The 22,130-nt window shown below is 40.5% G+C and overlaps 1 protein-coding gene across 9 annotated transcripts in view; it reads right to left on the bottom strand.

The window, feature by feature from the left end:
- The window catches only part of chd6 (chromodomain helicase DNA binding protein 6), a 197,865-nt gene that overhangs the window by 65,820 nt on the left and 109,915 nt on the right, over window positions 1-22,130 (bottom strand). For all 9 annotated transcript variants that reach the window (XM_029113752.2, XM_029113754.2, XM_029113753.2 and 6 more), the window contains 7 exons: window positions 19,063-19,128; window positions 18,779-18,837; window positions 17,793-17,910; window positions 17,374-17,460; window positions 17,063-17,197; window positions 16,542-16,663; window positions 2,049-2,292 (listed from right to left, as the gene is read on the bottom strand). In XM_029113752.2, coding sequence (XP_028969585.2) covers window positions 2,049-2,292; window positions 16,542-16,663; window positions 17,063-17,197; window positions 17,374-17,460; window positions 17,793-17,910; window positions 18,779-18,837; window positions 19,063-19,128 — 831 coding nt within the window. The remainder of the gene's footprint in view (window positions 1-2,048; window positions 2,293-16,541; window positions 16,664-17,062; window positions 17,198-17,373; window positions 17,461-17,792; window positions 17,911-18,778; window positions 18,838-19,062; window positions 19,129-22,130) is intronic.

Raw genomic sequence — 22,130 nt, 5'->3', positions numbered from 1 at the left:
TAAATGGCTTGGTGTTAAAAAAACTAAAAAAACATTTAGCCAAAGATATACAGGTGCATCTCCCAAAATTATGTTGTGGAAAAGTTCATATTTTTCTTTAATTCAAATAAAAAAGTGAAACCTTCATATATTCTAGATTCATTAACTATAAAGTGAAACATTTCAAGCCCTTTTCATTTCAATCGTAATGATTATGGCTTACAGCTCGAGGAAATAAAAAATCCAGTATCTCAAAATATTAGAATAAAAAATGTATAATACATAAGAAATCTTGTAGAAAAATTGCCTGAGATTGACCATAACGCATTTTGATTAGTTAAACATGTATGTTATTAGATACAGTTCTGAAAAAAGAAGAATGAATTTTTATTTGAAAAAGATACAACATGTAAATTGCACTGATTCGGCAGAATAGCCTAATTGTCAAATGTCAAAACGCGTGACAAAAATTAAGACATTACTTTTGGCCAATATTGCCAAGCCTTACAAACCTGAAGCACTTCAGAGGTTGTAAATGAAAGTTATATATATTTGTTTTATAACTATATTTAAAGACAAATGTCATTTTTGGGATCGCGACTGAGACAATAAACGGTTCCGTTTAACATCAACAGGGCCAAATCCATAATTTAGGCTATGTAGGCTATGTGTGAAAGCAGATTTTCTTATCAGTACGTATTGACTACATATTAATATAATAATACATTTTATTTATATAGCGCTTTTCTTGTACTCAAAGTCGCTTCACAGGGCAGGTAGATTATAAGAACAAAACAAAAACATAAAAAGAACAAAACAAAACAAGCAAAACAACAGATGAGAAGGGAGGGGGGCGTGGGGCTACGGATAGGCAGATTTGAGAGATGGTCTTGAGGTGGGACTGGAAGATAGTGAGGGACTCAGAGGTGCGGATCTCTTGGGGGAGGGAGTTCCCTAAGTTCACTAAGTTAACCAGCGTTAACCAGACTGTCAACTGATCATTTCAATGTGCACTTCACAAAAAAATATTTGTGCATTCAAACATGGCACCTGCAATTCAATGAATGCAAAGACACATTTCTTACAAAAAATTAAATTGTGTAGTGACACATCGACAATAAGTCTTTAGGAACTATACTGCTGGAAGACCACGTTGGATCTCAACTTCAGTCTCCAAAAGAAAAGGTTTCAGAATATCAGTTTTGTCATTTTCGTGTTAGTTTACAAAATATGTTATGATGTTCTGCCAAAATGTAGATATGAATGCAAAATGTATATTTCAGTCGGATGCATAGGGACTACAAAATGCTAGAACAGGGGTGTCCAAACTATTCCACGGAGGGCCGTGTGTCTGCAGGTTTTCGCTCTCTCCTTGTACTTGATTGACTAATTAGGTTACTAATTGGTTAGTTTCTACCCTCACCTGGTTGTGTAGGTCTGAACTGGGAACCAATTTATAGGAAAAACCAAAAACTTGCAGACACACGGCCCTCCGTGGAATGGTTTGGATACCCCTGCGCTAGAACTACTTCTGCCTGATTAGCTTCCTAGATTTTTTTCTTCTGCAAACACATTTTTACACATTTACATAATATATAAATAATTTCAAATATATTTACGCTATTAGTGTTGTAAAACTGCTATAACATTGAATAAATACATCAATGTGGCTATAATTTGTGAAATGTTAAAAGTGTAATTTAATGATTTCCAACAAGCTACAGTTTAAAGACCCCCAAAAAACATTTGTTTACCTTTGAAATATCTATAAACACTAGAGTAAATCATGTGTATGACCGGCCCGTGGCAGTAAGATTATATTAATCTATAAGATTATAAGAGTAAGATTATATTTTGGCCCACGAAGCCCAATGTTTGGGTACCTCTGGAACACACAACTGCTCAGTACAGAATTTATGTAACTTATTAAAAACCATCATCATCAAAACCGCTAATCATTTTTGAGTTATATGCAGAACATGCAAAAAGCTTCTATTTAACCCATTTATACCTAAACAGAAACAATTACAATAATTTCGACATTCAAACATACAAAACACACAACTCACTTGCTGGTCCTTGTAGTACATCTCATACTGGTGGATCATCTGACGGCTGATCTGACTGCCGTGGTAAACAATTACGTTGATCTCCGTCCAGGTGCGGAACTCCCTCTCCCAGTTGGTAATTGTTGACAGAGGGGCGATGATGAGGAAGGGCCCCCGCAGGCCCATGGAGAACATTTCGTAAAGAAACGTGATGGACTGGATGGTCTTTCCCAGGCCCATCTCATCAGCCAAGATACAGTTCTTCCTGTACAGGAAGAGTTAATGAAGACTGTGAAATCAAAACGGAACGTCTAGAAAACACAGCGGTGCCCCACACATAGTAACTTGTTTATGAAAGAGACTAAATGAGAAACACTGAAAGACAACATGACAATGTTTTCAATGCAAATACTTCACAGGTTACAAGTGTGAAATGAATCCACTAAACCCTGATCTTACCTTTTCATCATGCCTGGTTTCATTTTATGTAAAAATAAAAATTCTGGACAATTATAATTTTTTTCTTTAAATTGAACAAAAATATTTAAAGCAACATGTAGTGTTGGTCCTACGATTATTAATCTAGAATAAAAGATCCCAGAAACCTTCCATACAGACAACATGCATATTTCTCTAAAACAAAACCTCAGTTAACATCCACGTTAGTAGGGGTGGAAAGATATGAGAATTTCATGCCATGATTATCCTGGGCTAAATTATCCCGATTTATCCTGATTAATAACAATTAATAACAATTCTGATTTCTAGCTCATAACTGAGGATCGAATATTCTTCAATTACATAAATCTTGTTCTTGTGCATATAAAAAGCCATAACAATAAAATAATATCAAAGGTTTTTATTGCAAAAAAAAACTACTTAATAATTAATTATAACAGCTGCCGGTTATGTCAAAAAGTCTAAGTATTTTATTTGTCAACTGCACCGAATAACGTGTCATTCTGAACAATGAAATTCTAGTGACATTGCAAACGATGAATAGAAATCTTAAATATTATAAGTGTTGTATTTTCTATAATTGGACACTAATGTGCTAATGTACATTGAAAGTACACAGAAAATGCATATGAAATTGTTCATGTGATCAACAGATCAATATTGCTGGTGGAGAAACCTTATGGCCTGTGGGGGGAAAAAATTTGTGAGTCTGGAAGCGCGTGGCCTGATGCTCTGATGGTAATGTCTACCAGACGGCAGCATTGTGAACAGACCTTTGCCTAGGTGGCTGTAGTCTTTTATGATATTCCCTGCTTTCCTAAGGTATGGTAGATGCCTTGCACAGAGAAGAGATGGCAGCCGATGATGCGCTCCACTGACTTCACCACCCTCTGGAAAGCCTTGCGATCAGCAGCGGAGCAGCTGTACCAAGCAGTAAGGCAGCCTGAGAGGATGCTCTCAATGGTGCACCTATAAAAGTTGTAAAACTTCTTGAGTCTCCTCAGGATGTATGGGCACTTTTGGACCATATTTACCGGTCTGCTTGCCTGGACCAGGTGAGGTCACCTTTGATGAACACAGAGGAACTTTAATTCAGAGACTCTCTCTACTTCAGCTCCATCGATGTGTATGGGGGCGTGATCCCGCCTCTGCTGCTTCCTGAAGTCCATGATCATCTCTTTAGTCTTGCTGACGTTAAGAGAGATGTTGTTGTCCTGGCATCATGCTGCTAAGTCACTTACCTCCTCTCTATTCAATATCATTGTTGTTAGTGATGAGACCCAGGATGGTGGTCGTCCACAAACTTAAGGATGACGTTGGAGCTGTGTGTGGCCACACAGTCATGTGTGAACAGGGTGTACAGGAGGGGACACAGTCCACAGTCCTGAGGGGCTCCGATGCTCAGGGTCAGAGGAGAGGAGGTGAGGTTGCCCATTCTTACCACCTGGGGTCTACTCGTCAAGAAGTCCAGTATCCAGTTCCAAAGGGAGGTGTTAGGGTCCTGAGCTTGGGAACGAGCTTAGCGGGCACAACAGTGGTGAATGCAGAGTTATAGTCCACGAAAAGCATCCTCTCACACGTGTAAAGCCTTGATCACACCTACAGCGTCAATGCACTGTGACACACTGGAGATTAATTCATTTCAAATAGAACGCTGCGATTGGCTTGCAGCATTGCAGTGCAGAAGCAGTTGCAGAATGTTTGGTCTTGTGAATGCGTTGGTTTTATCCAATGTATGTCTCAAATTCTATGTGTGGAAGTAGGGTGGAAGTAGCAGCGAACAGTGAATGACAAACCTTTTTAGTACTTACATCTTCATAAAAAGTGTTAACGTAAAGTACAACATTAATGGTACATATTTCAGAAAAAGTATTGTGCAAGCATATCAGGTTTGACAGCCTATAATATAATCTTAGTCAAACATTTTAAGTTTGGAGGTTATTACAATATTTAAATAGCAAAGATAGTATTGATAGGCTCATTCAACAATGAGACCAATTGCTGAGATGGCAAAAATAGGTTGGGGACTTCCACCGACTGATTGAAGAGCTTCCACTTTTAGGAGAGGAATTTCGTAGATACTTTTGTCTGGACCAAGGCCAATACAATCAACTGTTGTAGATGGTAGGACTATGGACCAAAATGGGAACCAAGTACCACAATCTCATTTGACAAGTTGATTGCCTGGTCATTTGTCTCCGGTAAGAAAAATATAATTGATTTATAGTGTTTAATGTAAAGGGCTTGTAATAAAGCCCATGTTATGTAACCTGCTTTCACAATCTTTATTCTGTTGAGTTTTCATGAGAAATGGGACTGATAAAGGAATGAAAAGTCTATAAAGTCTAAAACCCATATGGTTATGTTGGCAAGCTACCAGCTAGTCAATAATTGATAACCTACGTAGGTAGCTAATTGACACACAAAATGGTCACGAAAATTATTCTCTCCAATTTATAAAATGCATGCAACATTTGTGGAGAATCAATGTGTTCTGAGTAATTGTGTAGCTGCACAAAATGTTCTGCAAGCTTTGACGCTGTAGGTGCAATCGAGGCGTTACCCTTTTCCAGAGGGCGGTGTGTGCAGTGATGGCATCGTTCGTAGATCTGTTGGGGTGGTATGCAAATTAAGGGGATCCAAGTTGTCAGGAAGGGTGGAGCAGATGTGGGTTCAGACCACCCGCTCAAAGCACTTCATGATGATTGAGGTCAGTGCTACAGGGTGGTAGTCATTCAGGTCGCTGATGGAAAGTTAATTTGGTACAGGGTCTGCTTCAAGCAGATGGGGACTGCTGACTCAGTCAGAGAGAGGTTGAATATGGAGGTGAAAACCTCTGCTAGCTGGTCTGCGCTTTCCCTGAGAACACAGCCTGGAATGCCACCTGGCCCTGGTGACTTCTGAGGGTTCACTCTTTCAAAGGCTCTCCTCACATTGGCTGTGGCTAGTGTCAGAGTGCAATCGTATGTTGTGAAAATCATGTATTGTGCAGATCATGCAGATAAACAATGTTACTTTGGCCTGAGCAAGTTATATTCTATTTGTCTTCTCTTTTCACTTTCAGTAGAAGTGTAAACAATTACAATATAAACAAGATTATATGAAAATTAAAAGAGATATATCTATAATAATTTATATCCTCATATATTCTACAATCTGTAGTTTGTTAACAGGTTTTTTTCGGCACGCATCACTCGTAGTTGCATGTCTTCTAGGATAAAATGAATTGGTTTGTTTAAGCTCTACATTGTTTCAGAAGGGTATGGTCCGAGGTAATGGAATCGACAGGTATTTGCATACGCAGGAAGTGGAGATGTGATCAGAAGCTTATTCTACAAGCTACTAGGTGTAGTGGTTAGGCAAGTACTGTTGTAAAGGAATTGGACAACTTTAGTTTATTCATTATATCATTCTCAATCGCAATGAATAGCCTAAAACTCTGTTTACTTTATGTGCGTGATAGATTGATAGATGATAGATGATAGATTGACTGGTAAATAGAAGCACCATAACTCTTGAGGGACATTCATTTTAATTACTAGCCTACTATCAGACACCACACACATGCCTTTATAGCCATACACATGTACACAGGCCAGATAGGTACTATCTAAATTTTAATGATTGACATTAAACATAAATGTCAATCATTAGTATGTCTAATTAGGCCAAATTCATTATGCAGCAGCATTACAAGGCAATGTAATGGTTGCTACAGCCCATCGTTCTTTGATTCCGTCCATTGATGGGCCTATAATTGTTCAGTAATAGTTCTTTGAAACCTTAAAGCAAGGCTACCTTTGAACTCCAAAGCGTTAGGTCAGAACAGTGAACAATCGGCTGAATGGTGGCACGCTGGCATGAGGTGCCATGACATTTTGCTCATATGATAAAACATTGTATGTAATACAAAACAGGATTGTCCCATACATTTTCAATCCAGGCAACATACCATCCCATACCATCATCTTCCGCTTATCCGGGGCCGGGTCGCGGGGGCAGCAGTCTAAGCAGGGATGCCCAGACTTCCCTCTCTCCAGACACTTCCTCCAGCTCTTCCGGGGGGACACCGAGGCGTTCCCAGGCCAGCCGGGAGACATAGTCCCTCCAGCGTGTCCTAGGTCTTCCCCGGGGTCTCCTCCCGGTGGGACGGGACCGGAACACCTTCCCAGGAAGGCGTTCCGGAGGCATCCGAAACAGATGCCCAAGCCACCTCAGCTGACCCCTCTCGATGTGGAGGAGCAGCGGCTCTACTCTGAGCTCCTCCCGGGTGACCGAGCTTCTCACCCTATCTCTAAGGGATCGCCCAGCCACCCTGCGGAGAAAGCTCATTTCGGACGCTTGTATCCGGGATCTTGTCCTTTCGGTCATGACCCAAAGCTCATGACCATAGGTGAGAGTAGGAACGTAGATTGACTGGTAAATCGAGAGCTTCGCCTTGCGGCTCAGCTCTTTCTTCACCACGACAGACCGATACATCGACCACATTACTGCAGAAGCTGCACCGATCCGTCTGTCAATCTCCCGTTCCATCCTTCCCTCACTCGTGAACAGGACCCCTAGATACTTAAACTCCTCCACTTGAGGCAGGCACTCTCCACCAACCTGAAGTGGGCAAGCCACCCTTTTCCGACTGAGGACCATGGCCTCGGATTTGGAGGTACTGATTTTCATCCCCACCGCTTCACACTCGGCTGCAAACCGTCCAAGTGCATGCTGAAGGTCCTGGCTTGAAGGGGCCAACACGACAACATCATCCGCAAAGAGCAGAGACGAAATCGTGTGGTCCCCAAACCTGACACCCTCCAGCCCCTGGCTGCGCCTAGAAAATCGGTCCATAAAAATTACGAACAGAACCGGTGACAAAGGGCAGCCCTGCCGGAGTCCAACATGCACAGGGAACAAGTCTGACTTACTGTCGGCAATGTGGACCAAGCTCCTGCTTCGGTCGTACAGGGACCTGACAGCCCTTAGCAAAGGACCCAGGACCACATTTTCCCGAAGCACCCTCCACAGGATGCCGCGAGGGACACAGTCGAATGCCTTCTCCAAATCCACAAAACACATGTGGACTGGTTGGGCAAACTCCCATGAACCCTCCATCACCCTGTAGAGGGTATAGAGCTGGTCCAGTGTACCACGGCCTGGACGAAAACCACACTGTTCCTCCTGAATCCGAGGTTCTACTATCGGCCGTATTCTCCTCTCCAGAACCCTGGCATAGACTTTCCCGGGGAGGCTGAGAAGTGTGATCCCCTGTAGTTGGAACACACCCTCCGGTCCCCCTTCTTAAAAAGAGGGACCACCACCCCGGTCTGCCATCCCAGAGGCACTGTCCCCGACTGCCACGCGATGTTGCACAGGCAACATTACAATGTTAAAACTATTAATCAGGTAGTCTTTTTTAAGTCCTTAAATTGAACTTCTTGCATACACTGCAGCTCCAATTGTTATACATAATGGCTCCGGATAAAATAACCGTCCTATTTAATTCAATAATGCTTGTCCGGGTGTTTCTATATAAGCCTAGGGTCTTTGATCAAGGTCCAAAAAAGATTTGTTATATAGTGAGGTGAAATGATGTAGTGGCCATATTCTAAAGACAACAGCGGACTAGTGCGCAGTTTATATAAGTGTGGTGGTACGCTCATTTTGAAAAGCAGAGGGATGTTAGGCTGTGATTTAGTATACTAGCTGAAACTGGTCACTACTAGTGAACAACGCTATTTTTACAACACAATTTTTTTCAAACGAGATACTAAGTCGTTCAAACGAGATACTAACTTTACATTAATACAAGAAAATGCAAGTCTCTACATTTATATGGTTGTTTGCTAGTAGAGCAATTCAGCTTCACTGACAATACATTGCAGAAGATATTTAAAGCGCGCTCCGCTTGTAAAATAAAACAAGTAGTCAGGGACACTTCAAGGACTGGCAGAGTTTTTTTTAAGTCACTCATGTGAGGATTATCCTTTTTACTATTATCCCGATTATAGAATTTCTCCACAATGTCATAATCGTATTTTCAATCACGATTAGTACTGACATCATCCATCGTCCCATCTCTACCCGTTAGTGAGTATTAGTCCTTTGTCAACACATCTACTTGACAAGTGTGGCATATCAAGAAGCTGATTAAACAGCATGATCCTTAGACACATGCACCAGTAAAATGTCCAGCTTGGCCACACAACAAAATTCCACACATTTCCCACATTTTGAGGGAGGCATTCTATGGAATGTCAGCTGTCATCTTCATTGGCATTCTGACAGCAAAAACCAGTGATGTTAATTTCTCTACCATAAGCCGCCTTTAACGAACAGGCCTCACAACCACAGACAATATGCAACCACGCCAGCCCAGGACCACCACATCCAACTTCTTCACCTGCGGCATTATTTGAGTCCAGCCAACCAGACAGCTGGTGAAGTTGTGAGTTTTCACAATCTTTCAGAAACCATTTCAGGCAAGCACATCTGTGTGCTTCTATTTCTTACCAGGGCCTTGATCTGACTGCAGTTTGGGTTTGTAACCAACTCCAGTGAGTAAATGTTCTCCTTACACAGATATCTTACTGGAGAAGTGCTCTTCATGGGATTAATCATTCTTTCAACTGTACCAGGCAGGTGGTAGACTGTGTATGACAACATGCAGTCTTTTGTAATAGCTGTCTATGAGGCCCCGAATTCTTGCAGGTGGTATAGCTGCCCATTCGTCTTGGCAAAATGCCTCCAGGTCATGCAAAGTCTTTTGTCGTCTTACATGAACCGCACGTTTGAGATCTCCCCAGAGTGGATCAATGATATTAAGGTCAGGAGACCAAGCCACTCCAGAACCTTCACCTTTTTCTGTTGTAACCACTAGAGGGTTAACTTGGCCTTGCATTTAAGGGTCATTGTCGTGCTGGAATTTTCAAGAGCACCCCATGCGCAGCTTTCATGCAGAAGAATGCAAATCGTCTGCCAGTATTTTCTGATAACATGCTGCATTCATCTTACCATACATTTTCACAAGATTTCCTGTGCCTTTAGAGCTCACCCCCCCCCCCCCCCCCCAAAATATCAATGAGCCACCACCATGCTTCACAGTGGGAATGGTATTCCTTTCACTATAAGCCTTGTTGACCCCTCTCTAAACATAACGCATATGGTTGTGACCATAAAGTTCTATTTTGGTCTCGTCACTGCAAATTACATTGTGACAGACGCTGTGAGGCGTGTCAAGGCACTGTCGGGCATATTGTAACCAGGCTTTTTTGTGGCACTGGCGCAGTAAAGGTTTCTTTCTGCCAACTCTACCATGCAGCTCATGACAAGTATCGTCATATTGTGCTCCTTGAAACAACCACACCGTCATTTTCCAGAGCAGCCTGTATTTCTCCTGAGGTTACCTGTGGGTTTTTCTTTGTATCCTGGGTATCAAGAGATCCCCAAATTTTCCACTTCTTAATAAGTGATTGAACAGTACTGATTTGTATTTGCAAGGCTTTGGATATCTTTTTATATCCTTTTCCATCTTTATAAAGTTCCATTACCTTATTTTACAGATCTTTTGACAGTTCTTTTCATCTCCCCATGGCTCTGTATCTAGCCTGCTCAGTGCATCCACGTGAGAGCTAACAAACTCATTGACTATTTATACATAGACACCAATTGCAATTTAAAAAGCCACAGGTGTGGGAAATTCACCTTTAATTGCCATTTTCATCTGTATGTGTCGTCTTGTGTCTGTAACAAGACCAAGCATTCAAGGGTATGTAAACTTTTCATCAGGGCCAATAGGGTGATTTCTGTTATCATTATGATTTAAAAAGGAGCCAAACAACTATGGGATAATAAATGGCTTCATATGATAACAATCCTTAAATAAGAGATTTTTTGCATGATCAGTCAAATAAATAACTCAAAAACCCAAAATATCAAACCGCTTCAGTGTGCCGGCATGGTAAAACATGATTTTGCACTTATACATAAAAACAGCAAAACACTGCAGCAAATGTGACGGTAGGAGAAAAGTTTTTCTATATTGGCAGCGTTTCCTACAGAATTGGGCAGTTGTTCATGGGCTCGGGGAGGTCGATTTTCAGAAGGAGATTTAGCAGTTTACTGTCAATAAAATTTGGCAACCTTGCATACAGGACCAAACTGGTGATGAGAAATGTCGGAAAAACAAGTGAATCCTAGTTTTCTTTTACACCCAAGCATGTCTAAAAAGTTCAATGAAACCTAAAACCCCCCAAAATACATACCTGATTAGTGTACGTAGGTTTACTGTCATCACCAAAAACATTATATATGCAATATGCAGTGTAGAAAGTATACAACTAACATATTTAAGTCATTAAACAATAAAAATACATGCACGTGAAGATGCTGGATCAGCAACAGCAGCAGAGCCTAGTACAGCTGAAGGAAGTCGAGAGAGGGAGATAATCGATGTGGCGTCAAGGCAAGGATGGAGGAAAAAATTATGCAACAGGCTGTAGTACATACAGCTCGGGTTGTGTTTTTTATGCAAGTCAAATTAACAAGAACATTGCATAACAACGCAAATAGACAACAATAATATTGACTGTGATTATAAAGTTGATGAGTGATATATATATTTTTTTATAGGTAATATGTGAATATTTTAAGAAAAAATACACAGCTCAAAAAATGAAGAGAACATGTAATCATCATAGCATAAAACGTCAGGGATATCAATCTGTCCAGTTAGGAAGAATAAGTGATTATGAATCAATGTCACCTGATTTGATGCAAATGAAAGTGACAAAAGGTGAACTGGAAAGGCAACAGCAAAACAACCCCCAAAAAGGGAATGGTTTTGCAGGTGGTGGTCACAGACATTTGCTCCCTCCTTATCCTTCCTGAGTGATTCTGCATTTTGCTGTCCTTGTCCTTGTCACTACTGGTAGCATGAGACGGTACCAGCAGCATTCAGTTAGCAGTTAGTCCAGCTCCTCCAGGATGGCACATCCATACGTGCTGTCGCAAGAAGGTTTGCTGTGTCTCCCAGTACAGTCTCAAGAGCATGGAGGAGATACCAGGAGACGGGCCGTTACACAAGGAGAGCTGGACAGGGCCATAGGAGGGAATTAACCCAGCAGCAGTACTGGAATCTGCTCCTTTGTGCAAGGAGGAGCAGGAGGACCACTGCCAGAGCCTTACAAAATGACCTCCAGCAGGCTACTGGTGGGCATGTTTCTGACCAAACTGTCAGAAACAGACTCCATGAGGGTGGCATGAGGGCATCCTCTAGTGCAGACCTGGGCAAGATAAGGCCCCTGGGCCGGATCCGGCCTGTTGATTCATTCTATTCGGCCCGCGATACATCCAAAACTTTTAAAATAATACAAAATAAGTTGAAAAAAGGTATTTGCGTTGCTATGATACGTAGGGACCAGCACCACAATCCATTCGTGGAAGTTATCATTTGCACGTATATGCAGTTGATGGCTAGCGATCTCTGGAAATGAGCCTAAGAAAAGTTGATAACGAAAGCAGGGTACTTATAAAACTATTGACAGGAAAATATTTATTTGCAGATGTCGCAGGTAAAGCAACTTTCTTAATATGTTAAGCTAACGTCACAGTTTTTAGAGAGTACAGTTTGCAGAGGCACTTCCAGAGCAAGCATGCAGGGAAATACAAAAACTGTCAACCGATGCTACAATTCTACAAGTCCAAGCGCAGATGCAGCCTCACTCATGAACATCTTGCAGCAGTACCGCACACTGCTTCAACAGAAATGACTCCTGACTTCACCTCACTTGTCAACGCCCATACGAGGCTCTCCTCTTCATACTGAGTGAGTAGCCCTAAAAGTTGATTTCTTGGGTCTGGGCTGCTGGCATCACTGTCATTAAAAGCACGGAGTACAAAAAATATACTGTATGAAGTTACATGACGGCAATTATACCAACATTTACTTGGAGTGAAAAGCTTCAGAAGTGATTTCATAGACTTATGTCTGCCCTACTAACTATTATACCTATATAACTGTTATACACTATACCTTATGTAATGTAGCTTACTCTGTTGAGTTCAAAGTTAAGTTTTAAGGCAAATATGTGATGCAACATATCTGTTGAGTAATAACCCTAAAAAGGCATTTTTTAGGCCCTTGCCTGCCATAATAACAGTTAACAGAAAATAATAATAAAAACATTGTTAAAGTAAATTAAGTTCAATTATGAAAACGGTGTTGCATGGAAAATAAATATGCATAAATATAATATGCAAGTTAATAGAGTTAGCTATGTTGTGTGTTTTTTAGGCATGTTGGTTAAAAAAGTAATCTGGCCCACAAAGCTCTCTGGCATTTTCAGTGTGGCCCCCTAGTGAAAAATATTGCCCACCCCTGCTCTAGTGGGACCTGTGCTCACAGCCCAGCACCATGCAGCTCGATTGGCATTTGTCAATGAACACCAGAAATGGCAGGTCTGCCATTGGTGCTCCGTTCTCTTCACAGATTACAGCAGGCTCACACTGAGCATATGACAGACGTGAGTCTGGAGACGCTGTGGTGAACGTTATGCTGCCTGCAACATCATCAAGCATGACCGGTTTGGCGGTGGGTCAGTGATGGTCTGGGGAGGCATATCCTTTGAGGGTTGCACAGACCTCCATGTGGTAGCCAACGGTAACCTGACTGCTGTTAGGTACCAGGATGAAATCCTCAGACCCATCGTCAGATGGGTTCAGTGGGTTCCTCCTGGTGCAGGACAATGCTCATGTGGCCAGAGTGTGTACGCAGTTCCTGGATGACAAAGGCATTGATGCCATTGACTGGCCCTCATGTTCCCCAGACCTGAATCCAACGGAGAACCTCTGGGACGTTATGTATTGGTGCAGCCCATGCCGCCAAGTAGAGCCTCAGACTGTCCAGGAGCTCACTGATGCCCTGATCCAGGTATGGGAGGAGAGTGCATAAAGGCACATGGGGGCCATACACACTACTGATTCACATTATTCACATTGGAACAGCATGTGATTTCAATTGTTTACTTTGATTTTCAGAGATTAAATGCAGCCCTCAATCGGTTGGTGATTTTGGTTTCCATTGACCATTGTTACGTAATTTTGTCCTCAACGAATTATACAATGTTCAGTAAAGATTTAGATCTTTAATATATTTCCAAGTAATTACAAGTAATCCATCACACATAATTACAAAAAAATTGTAACTGTAATCTGTTACGTTACCAACTAAAATATTGTAATCGGATTACAGATGTTATAGAAAAAAATAATGATTACTAGGTGATCAAAATAATTATGACACGTTGAATGCTTGATTATTTCATTTAATGTTTTAAATAAATCGTTATTTGAACCAAAATAACAATTGATTGCCTCAGTTGCTTTGTGTTTGAACATCATGAGCGCAAAGTAGGCGCACATTAACCAGTTTGACTGATGAAGTGCTAGTTTAAAAATAGATTGGTAAAAATAGAGTGTATCTACAATAATATTAGTAGACCCATTTAAATGTGATTTAGTTATCTACTCAACGCATCTTTCTTAGAACAATGATAGGTGATAGGCCTACCTCGTGTTACATATTTTTCAAGTTTCAAGGTTTATTTGTCAAATGCACCCAACAACACAGCCAAGAAGAGCTGCGATGAACAACTCAGACTCAGACTAATCTTCAAAAACATTTCCTATGTGTTAGATAGCTATAACATGGGGCTGCCTTCAAGATAAAACATTATGGAATTATGGAATTGGAATTAATCACGATATTTAAGGAGAAAAGGTGTGTTGGGAAGTACTCTGATGATTATTTGCATTTGATGCAGCCACCTCAACTCCATCCATACAGATAGGCCACGTGATTCTGCTTGCTTTGTATCTCAGAATATTGCATCCATTGGTTATCAATGGCTGCTGACGACATTGACTTTAAGCTAAGAGTCCAGGTGTATGATCACAGTATATTTCTTTCATTTGCGTTTTGAAAATCCATCACTGGTGGCCCTAATAATCACAGGTTACTTTTGCGTGGGTAAAACGTATTTGTGTGCGGATGTTCATGATTGTAAACGTGCATTCGCTTGCCTGAGGTTTCTACAATGTTTTGACAATGTTGGTGGTTCAGGAGCAAAACATCAGACTATTGCAGATGTTGTGTATGTGCGAAAAGCTACGGATATCTTGATTTTTATACACAACAATGTGAATACCCTTTGTGAGAAATTGCCATTTATTTTTCAACAATGTTTTGAAGCAATTAAAAACACAAATAAAACAAATAACAGAAAAGGATAACATCCTTCGATTTTGGGTTATGTTCAGATAAACAGCCAGATTCAAGAAGATCGAGGGTAATTGGATTAATTGGAACGACTGAATATCAGACAGACCTTCAGCGTGTAATATAGGGATGTACCCTAATCAAACTGAAGTAGAAAGCATTGGTTTAGAATCCCTTTCCAAAAGCGCTGAACAAATCCCATAAAATGCAAATTCAGTTTTTAGCCAGCTATGTAAACTGTAACATTGATTGATTCCGCAAACGGTGTTCAACTGGTTATAGGTTATTCCTATTTGTTTTCTAATGCCAATTAATTTAAAGTAATCAGATTACGTTACTGAATTTGAGTAATCAACAAGTTACGTTACTGATTACAAATGTGGAAATTGTAACTGCAATGGATTACATTTAAAAAGTAACCTACCCAATCCTGGTAGCCACATATTATATAAATTATATCAAAGGCTGTCCGGCAGAGTGGAGGTTGGGGTACCACCTTTGCCTAATTTTGAGCCAGGAAAACAACATCACAAAATGTACAGTGGGGTACAGTGGAGTACAGTCAGCCACCAATTGTGCAAGTTCTCCCACTAAAAAAGATGAGAGAGGCCTGTATTTTTTTTTCTCCAGAAAATCACATTGTAGGATTTTTTATGAATTTATTGGTAAGTTATGGTGGAAAATAAGTATTTGGTCAGTAACAAAAGTTCATCTCAATACTCTGTTATATACCCTTTGTTGGCAATGACAGAGGTCAAATGTTTTCTGTAAGTCTTCACAAGGTTTTCACACACTGTTGCTGGTATTTTGGCCCATTCCTCCATGCAGATCTCATCTAGAGCAGTGCTGTTTTGGGGCTGTCGCTGGGCAACATGGACTTTCAACTCCCTCCAAAGATTTTCTATGGGGTTGAGATCTGGTGACTGGCTAGGCCACTCCAGGACCTTGAAATGCTTCTTACGAAGACACTCCTTTGTTGCCCGGGCGGTGTGTTTGGGATCATTGTCATGCTGAAAGACCCAGCCACGTTTCATCTTCAATGCCCTTGCTGATGGAAGGAGGTTTTCACTCAAAATCTCACAATACATGGCCCCATTCATTCTTTCCCCGGGTGAGATCTTGCGTGGAGCCCCGGATCGAGGGAGATTATCAGTGGTCTTGTATGTCTACCATTTTCTTATTATTGCTCCCACAGTTGATTTCTTCACACCAAGCTGCTTACCTATTGCAGATTTAGTATTCCCAGCCTGGTGCAGGTCTACAATTTAGTTTCAGGTGTCCTTTGACAGCTCTTTGGTCTTTGCCATAGTGGAGTTTAGAGTGTGACTGTTTGAGGTTGTGGACAGGTGTCTTTTGTACTGATAAGTTCAAACAGGTGCCATTAATACAGGTAACGAGTGGAGGACAGAGGAGCCTCTTAAAGTAGAAGTTACAGGTCTGTGAAAGCCAGAAATCTTGCTTGTTTGTAGGTGACCAAATACATATTTTACCAAGGAATTTACCAATAAATTCATAAAAAATCCTACAATGTGATTTTCTGGAGTTATTTTTCTGATTTTGTCTCTCATAGTGGAAGTGTACCTATGACGAAAATTACAGGCCTCTCTCTAAAAAGTATTTAGGCTGACTAAATACTTTTTTGCCCCACTGTAACTATCAGCACTTTCCCTCATTGCTGTCTACAGCAATTATGCAGCAGTGGATTATTACATGAGCAGTAAGACGGTAAGACTACAAAATGCATTCCTGGGGGCCAATGCATAGATATTGGAGAAAAATAGGGTTCTTACCGGTTGTACCAGTTGAAAAGCAGCCAGTTCATGCCCTCCAGCTGGTACTCCCTCAGCTGGTTGCCGTTCCGGTAGTCTTTGGACTTGTCCATCTTCTGCCACTTCTCTGGCTGCGGTCGCTCCTGCTCAGATGAAAGCAGATGCACACACCACCACACAAGGATGAGATCTAAAATGACAATAACAAACATGCGTACACCCGGCACACACGCACATAATTCTATACCAACTCTGAATCACACCGACATCTCACAAGCTGTATAACAACACAGCCCAAACGGGCACGTTCCAGATCGATAACCAATAAACAGTATTTTACATCAGGTCAGGGCAATGATTTGAAGAATGACAGCCAGAGTCGATGGTGAGGACATCGCCAAGACACACACAAGGTATTGCATGTTTGAACTTGGCACACACCGCCTGAGTCTGTTGGTGTGGAAGAACAGCCAGATGGGGGTACTGTTATATCAGACATCCCTGTTCTACATGAATGGATCCTGAGTCTCTTTTCCACTCACCACAAATTTAAATTCAGGGACTCTCCTGATCTCCTCAAACTCCCGAATCTTTACAGGATCCACATCTTCCTGCAACTCCCATGTAGCCTCCTCGTAGGACAGGGAGCACCACTTGACCAAGTAGTGTGTCACCTCCTGTATACACAGACACACACACACACACACAAAGTGAGATATAAAGTAACAGTCAGTCAATGAGTCAGTCACACACGTAGGTACAGAATAAGCCAGGCAGTGAATTAGAGAGATGGACCGAATCAGAGCACGCACAAAGGTCACTGGTGGTGAGTAACTGGATTTTCCCATCTCACCTCTCCTGTCTCTGTGTCTGTCGTGATGGCCACCTCCAGAACTCGATCCACTTCTATGTAGTCAGGGTTAAAGAGGTCTTCATCCGGCTACATGGAAGAGTGTACATCAATCAACATAAAAAATGTGGATGTGTGAAACTTTACATACCAGCTCCAAATGTACTGTGTTTACTGTTTTATGAAAACGCATTGTACAGCTACATTTGAACTAAGTTTTTTATTTGAATTGGTAGAAAATGTTGCAATTTTATTAAAATGCACAAAGTATATGTTTTATGCAATATGCTCTGCTAAAAATAAACAAAACCCTGTCAGAGCATAGCAACATCATACCACTTCAAATACAAACATAAAAACATGACATATTCATGGAAAACCTATTCAAGGAAAAGTCAGAAACGTGTTAGATGTAGTTTCACCTCAACAAATATATGCTTCATCTGGGCCTGCTTTGTCCTGAAGCGCTTGATTTTCTGTGGGATGCGAGGGTCCTTCTCCAACTCCTCCATAGTTGCCCATTTACAATGCAGGTAGGAGCTGTGAGCAACAATAGAAGGTTCAGTTTTAACAAGGACCGGAAAAGGGCATACATTAACCCAAAAAGGTGGCATAAGCATTTCATAAAATCAACCTGCAGAGTGTATCAAAGCTTTTCACACAATACACAAAGTGAACCTAATGCCACAATGTAGTAAAGAATCCCCAGAGTAGAGCCGGGCAAATACAATGACCTGTCTAAGCTGTCAAAGTCCTTCTATAGGGCAAAACTAGACAAAATAGGGACTTACTCTTTAACTAGTTTCTAATATGTTTTACATACATTTTCAGATTTAAATGTTTACATTTATTTTTACTGCTTTATTAACTACTGTGTGTTAATTATTTGCATTATTCCTGTCAATTTATCCCTCTGTGCGGACACTGCATACGCCCCTTCCATGGCAAAAAAAATACAATTATGTTGACACACTATGTTTGGACAGAAAGGTTTGGAAAAGGGTTGGGACAGTGTGTAAATCAAAACATAGCCCAGCACTACCCATAAGGCTATAGTATCTAAACCATACCAATGTTTGTAGTTTATTTACATACTGAATTACGAATAATTGGCCACACTAGATGTTTCCAAACAAAAGTATTTCAAATAAATTGCCAAATTAAATTTACATTTTAAAATAGGAAATAAGACATTTTTTGCTGGCAAATGATGAGTGACAGTTTGGAGAACCCATAAAAAACATCATTAGACATTAAAATTAAACAGCATGGGAAAAGTCTCCACTTGATCTAATGTTTTTTTCTTTAAACCTCTAGAGAGTTCTAACATTGTGTCATACACAAAAAAGGTTGATCAAAGCAATCAGGGGGTTTGATGCCACAGAACACCATATCAAGGCACACTTACAAATTTCTGTACTTGACATAGAATTCCTCCGACTCCTCAGGTGCCTCCTCAGGGGATGTCTGGAGACAAGAAAAGAAAAAAGAACAGAGCAGAAAACACAACATCAAATAAAGTATACAGATGTAGCTAATCCACAGAGATGAGTGTGTGTATGCGTGTGTGTGTGTTCATAAGACAGTGTGTGTGCGCCTGCATTCAGTTTTCGGGCCTGTCTAAAACTGATCCAGAGCAACTAACAAGGTCACACTGCTCTGTGGCAGCAGTCATGTGTATGTAAGTCTTACCTCTTTCTTCACGGTTCGAACCGACAGGATTTTCTCAATGATGTTTGCCTCATCTTCAGGGGGCTCCTGCGAAAGGGGGGTAGAGGAGAGGGGGGAGAGGATTACTCAGGCATTACAGCTGGGAAATATGGACAAAAATCCGCATTCACTTGATAATGCAATTATTTACTAATAATTTATAAGAATCTGCACAAGAATGTTTCTTTAATCACCTTTTAAACTTATACTACCAATTTGTTTGCTGAATACATAATTGTACAATTAATAATCACCAACGTTGATCGTTAATCAGCACTGACTTTGAAACTCAGACATCCCAGATGTCCCAATACTTTAAAACTTAGTTTATTTTGGTGGTAGAAAATCTGCAATTCTCTTGTAAAGTGAAATACCCAGCAATAGGTATGGAGGAAGGTTATCAGCAATAGCCGGTGAGAGCTTGCTAGAGAAGATGCCACGGAGATGATGATGGTATTTCATCCCTCTGAATCTGTATAGAGTGTATAGACTTGAGCAGGAGCAATGACATGTACTTTTACATTCACATATTAGTCCTCACTACTGCCCTGAAGTTCACAGTGACATCATTAAATTCTGAATGTATTGGCTATTTCAACTCTGTATGACAAGTGTGTGAACACCAGGCTGAATAGTTTGACGATGCTACAAGCCATGGCTCATTATAGCAACATTAACAGTATAATCACATCACAGCTTTTGCAAGACAGCGTGCCGCGTGGTATCCAGAAACTTCACAACCAACCAAATGAAGAATCTTCTAATATTTGAAGACCGTCTGTGCACCATCTTATACCACGCAGGAACATCTTATTTCCACACAGGAACATCTTGTTTCCACAAGGGAAAAAGTATTTTTAAGTCAGCAGGTCAGCTACGAGGGTCAAATTATTTCTAGCCAGCCACTTAAAAAACATACTACATGGTCTTTAGAACATACTGTTTAGGAAAAAATGTTAAAGAAATTATTCTCAAACTTGTCATCAGGGACCCAGAGATGTTTTGTCATTTTGTTGTAGCTCAAAAAAGAAACTCACCTGACACACCAGTTAGCTATGCTTTATCAAATATATGTAACAGCTAGAGAGCTGTGGGCCTCCAGCATGTGGGTCTGGGAGAGATCTTTTTTGAAGATAACTCCCAGAACCACATGCTAGAGACCTGTCAGTTACTTGTCTTAATTCCCTGACATCCATTACTCAACACTGTCATCTAATGAGCTTGAGGCAGTGTAAACACAAATTCTGACTGAGACCAAGCAATGAATTATATTCCGTTTCATTCGCATTTAAAAATAATGAGCGTACACAATGTGTTGTGGGTGGGGAAAGTATATTTATCCGACAAATAAGACTTTAAAAAAACAATTAAAAACAACACCCCCTGAGCAAACACCCACTACACTATGGAAACCCAGAGGATTCTTCTAAAACATAGCAGAATACTTCGGCAAACAATTATTGGACAGTTAAGTAGAAAGGCATGCTTGCGTTTTATAATTGGTGATAGATGAGTATGCCACCATTTCTGAAAGTTTGAGGCTATTGTACACACATAATAAGACAAAAATAAATCCTAAAACAACAATAAAATATCTTATTAATTACAAAAGTTATTGTTTTAGGCAAGGCAAAAGGAAACACAGATATTAACACTAATATGAAAAAGTAAGTACACCCCCTGTAATTTTTGGGTACATGGATATTTGAGCTAAATTCCAGCCACATTTATTGATAAACAAATCACACCAATACTGAAAAGATCTTTGAAACAAAGTATGAAATTAAAATAAACAAAATGCAATTTCCTTATGTGAAAAAGTTAGTATTGTCACTGACAATACTAGAGCACTCAAGCCAGCCTCCAGAAAATTGGAGCAAAAATGGCACTCCACCAAGTTGGAAGTATTCAGACTAGCCTGGATAGACAGTACACCACAATACCGAAAAGCACTCATATCTGCTCAATCAGCTTAATACTCCAACCTGATTGAGGTGAACAAAAAGAATCCAAAATGTATCTTCGATACAGTTGCAAAGTTAACAAAAAAGCAACGCTCAACAAGTGAAGTGGGTCTTCACTTTAGTTGTAATGAATACATGAACTACTTTGATGAAAAGATCATCACCATTAGAAAAAAAATAACTGACTTCTCTTTAAATAGTTTTGGTCCTCAAAATCTCAGTTGTCCTAAAAATGTCCTGAACCTCCCTGACCAGGTGTCAATGAGGACACTTGAATTTTTTGATACCATATTGCTCGACACATTCACTAAATTTGTAATGAGTTCTAAACCCACAAACTATAAGATAGACCTGAATCCAACAAAATTACTTAAGGAGCTATTTCCTGTGCTAGGTCAACGAATGCTGAACATAATAAATTGCTCTCTTTCCTCCGGATGTGTACCAAACTCACTAAATATAGGGAAAATTAAGCCTCTTCTAAAAAAAAATTCTATGGGTCCCGACATATTAAACAATTAGAGGCCAATTTTGAACCTCCCGTTCCTCTAAAAATTCTTAGAAAAATGTGTTTCCCAACAACTGAATGCCTTCCTGAAGACAAATAACATTTATGAAATGCTCCAGTCCGGTTTCAGACCCCATCAGAGTACGGAGACTACACTTGTGAAGGTAACAAATGACAATCTAATGGTCTCAGATAAAGGATCCGCATCCGTCCTGTTGCTCCTTGATCTTAGTGCTGCTTTTGACACTATTGATCACTCCCTTCTCTTAGAGAGACTGGAAACCCATATTGGGCTACGTGGACATGTTGTAGCCTGGTTTAAATCATATTTATCTGAAAGATATCAGTTTGTATGCGAGGATGGAATATCCACTGACAAATCAAAGGTATGTTTTGGAGTTCCTCAAAGTTCGAATCTGGGCCCATTATTGTTCTCACTATATATGCTGCCTCTGGGCGATGTAATCCGGAATCACAATGTAAATTTTATGTGTTATGCTGACGACACACAGATACAGTGGATATAAAAAGTCTACACACCCCTGTTAAAATGCCAGGTTCTTGTGATGTAAAAGAAT

Source organism: Esox lucius, chromosome 17, assembly GCF_011004845.1.
Source record: "Esox lucius isolate fEsoLuc1 chromosome 17, fEsoLuc1.pri, whole genome shotgun sequence".
Classification (NCBI taxonomy): Eukaryota; Metazoa; Chordata; class Actinopteri; order Esociformes; family Esocidae; genus Esox; species Esox lucius.
Note: the sequence above shows the minus strand (reverse complement) of the source record. Positions and strands in the feature narration are given on the sequence as shown.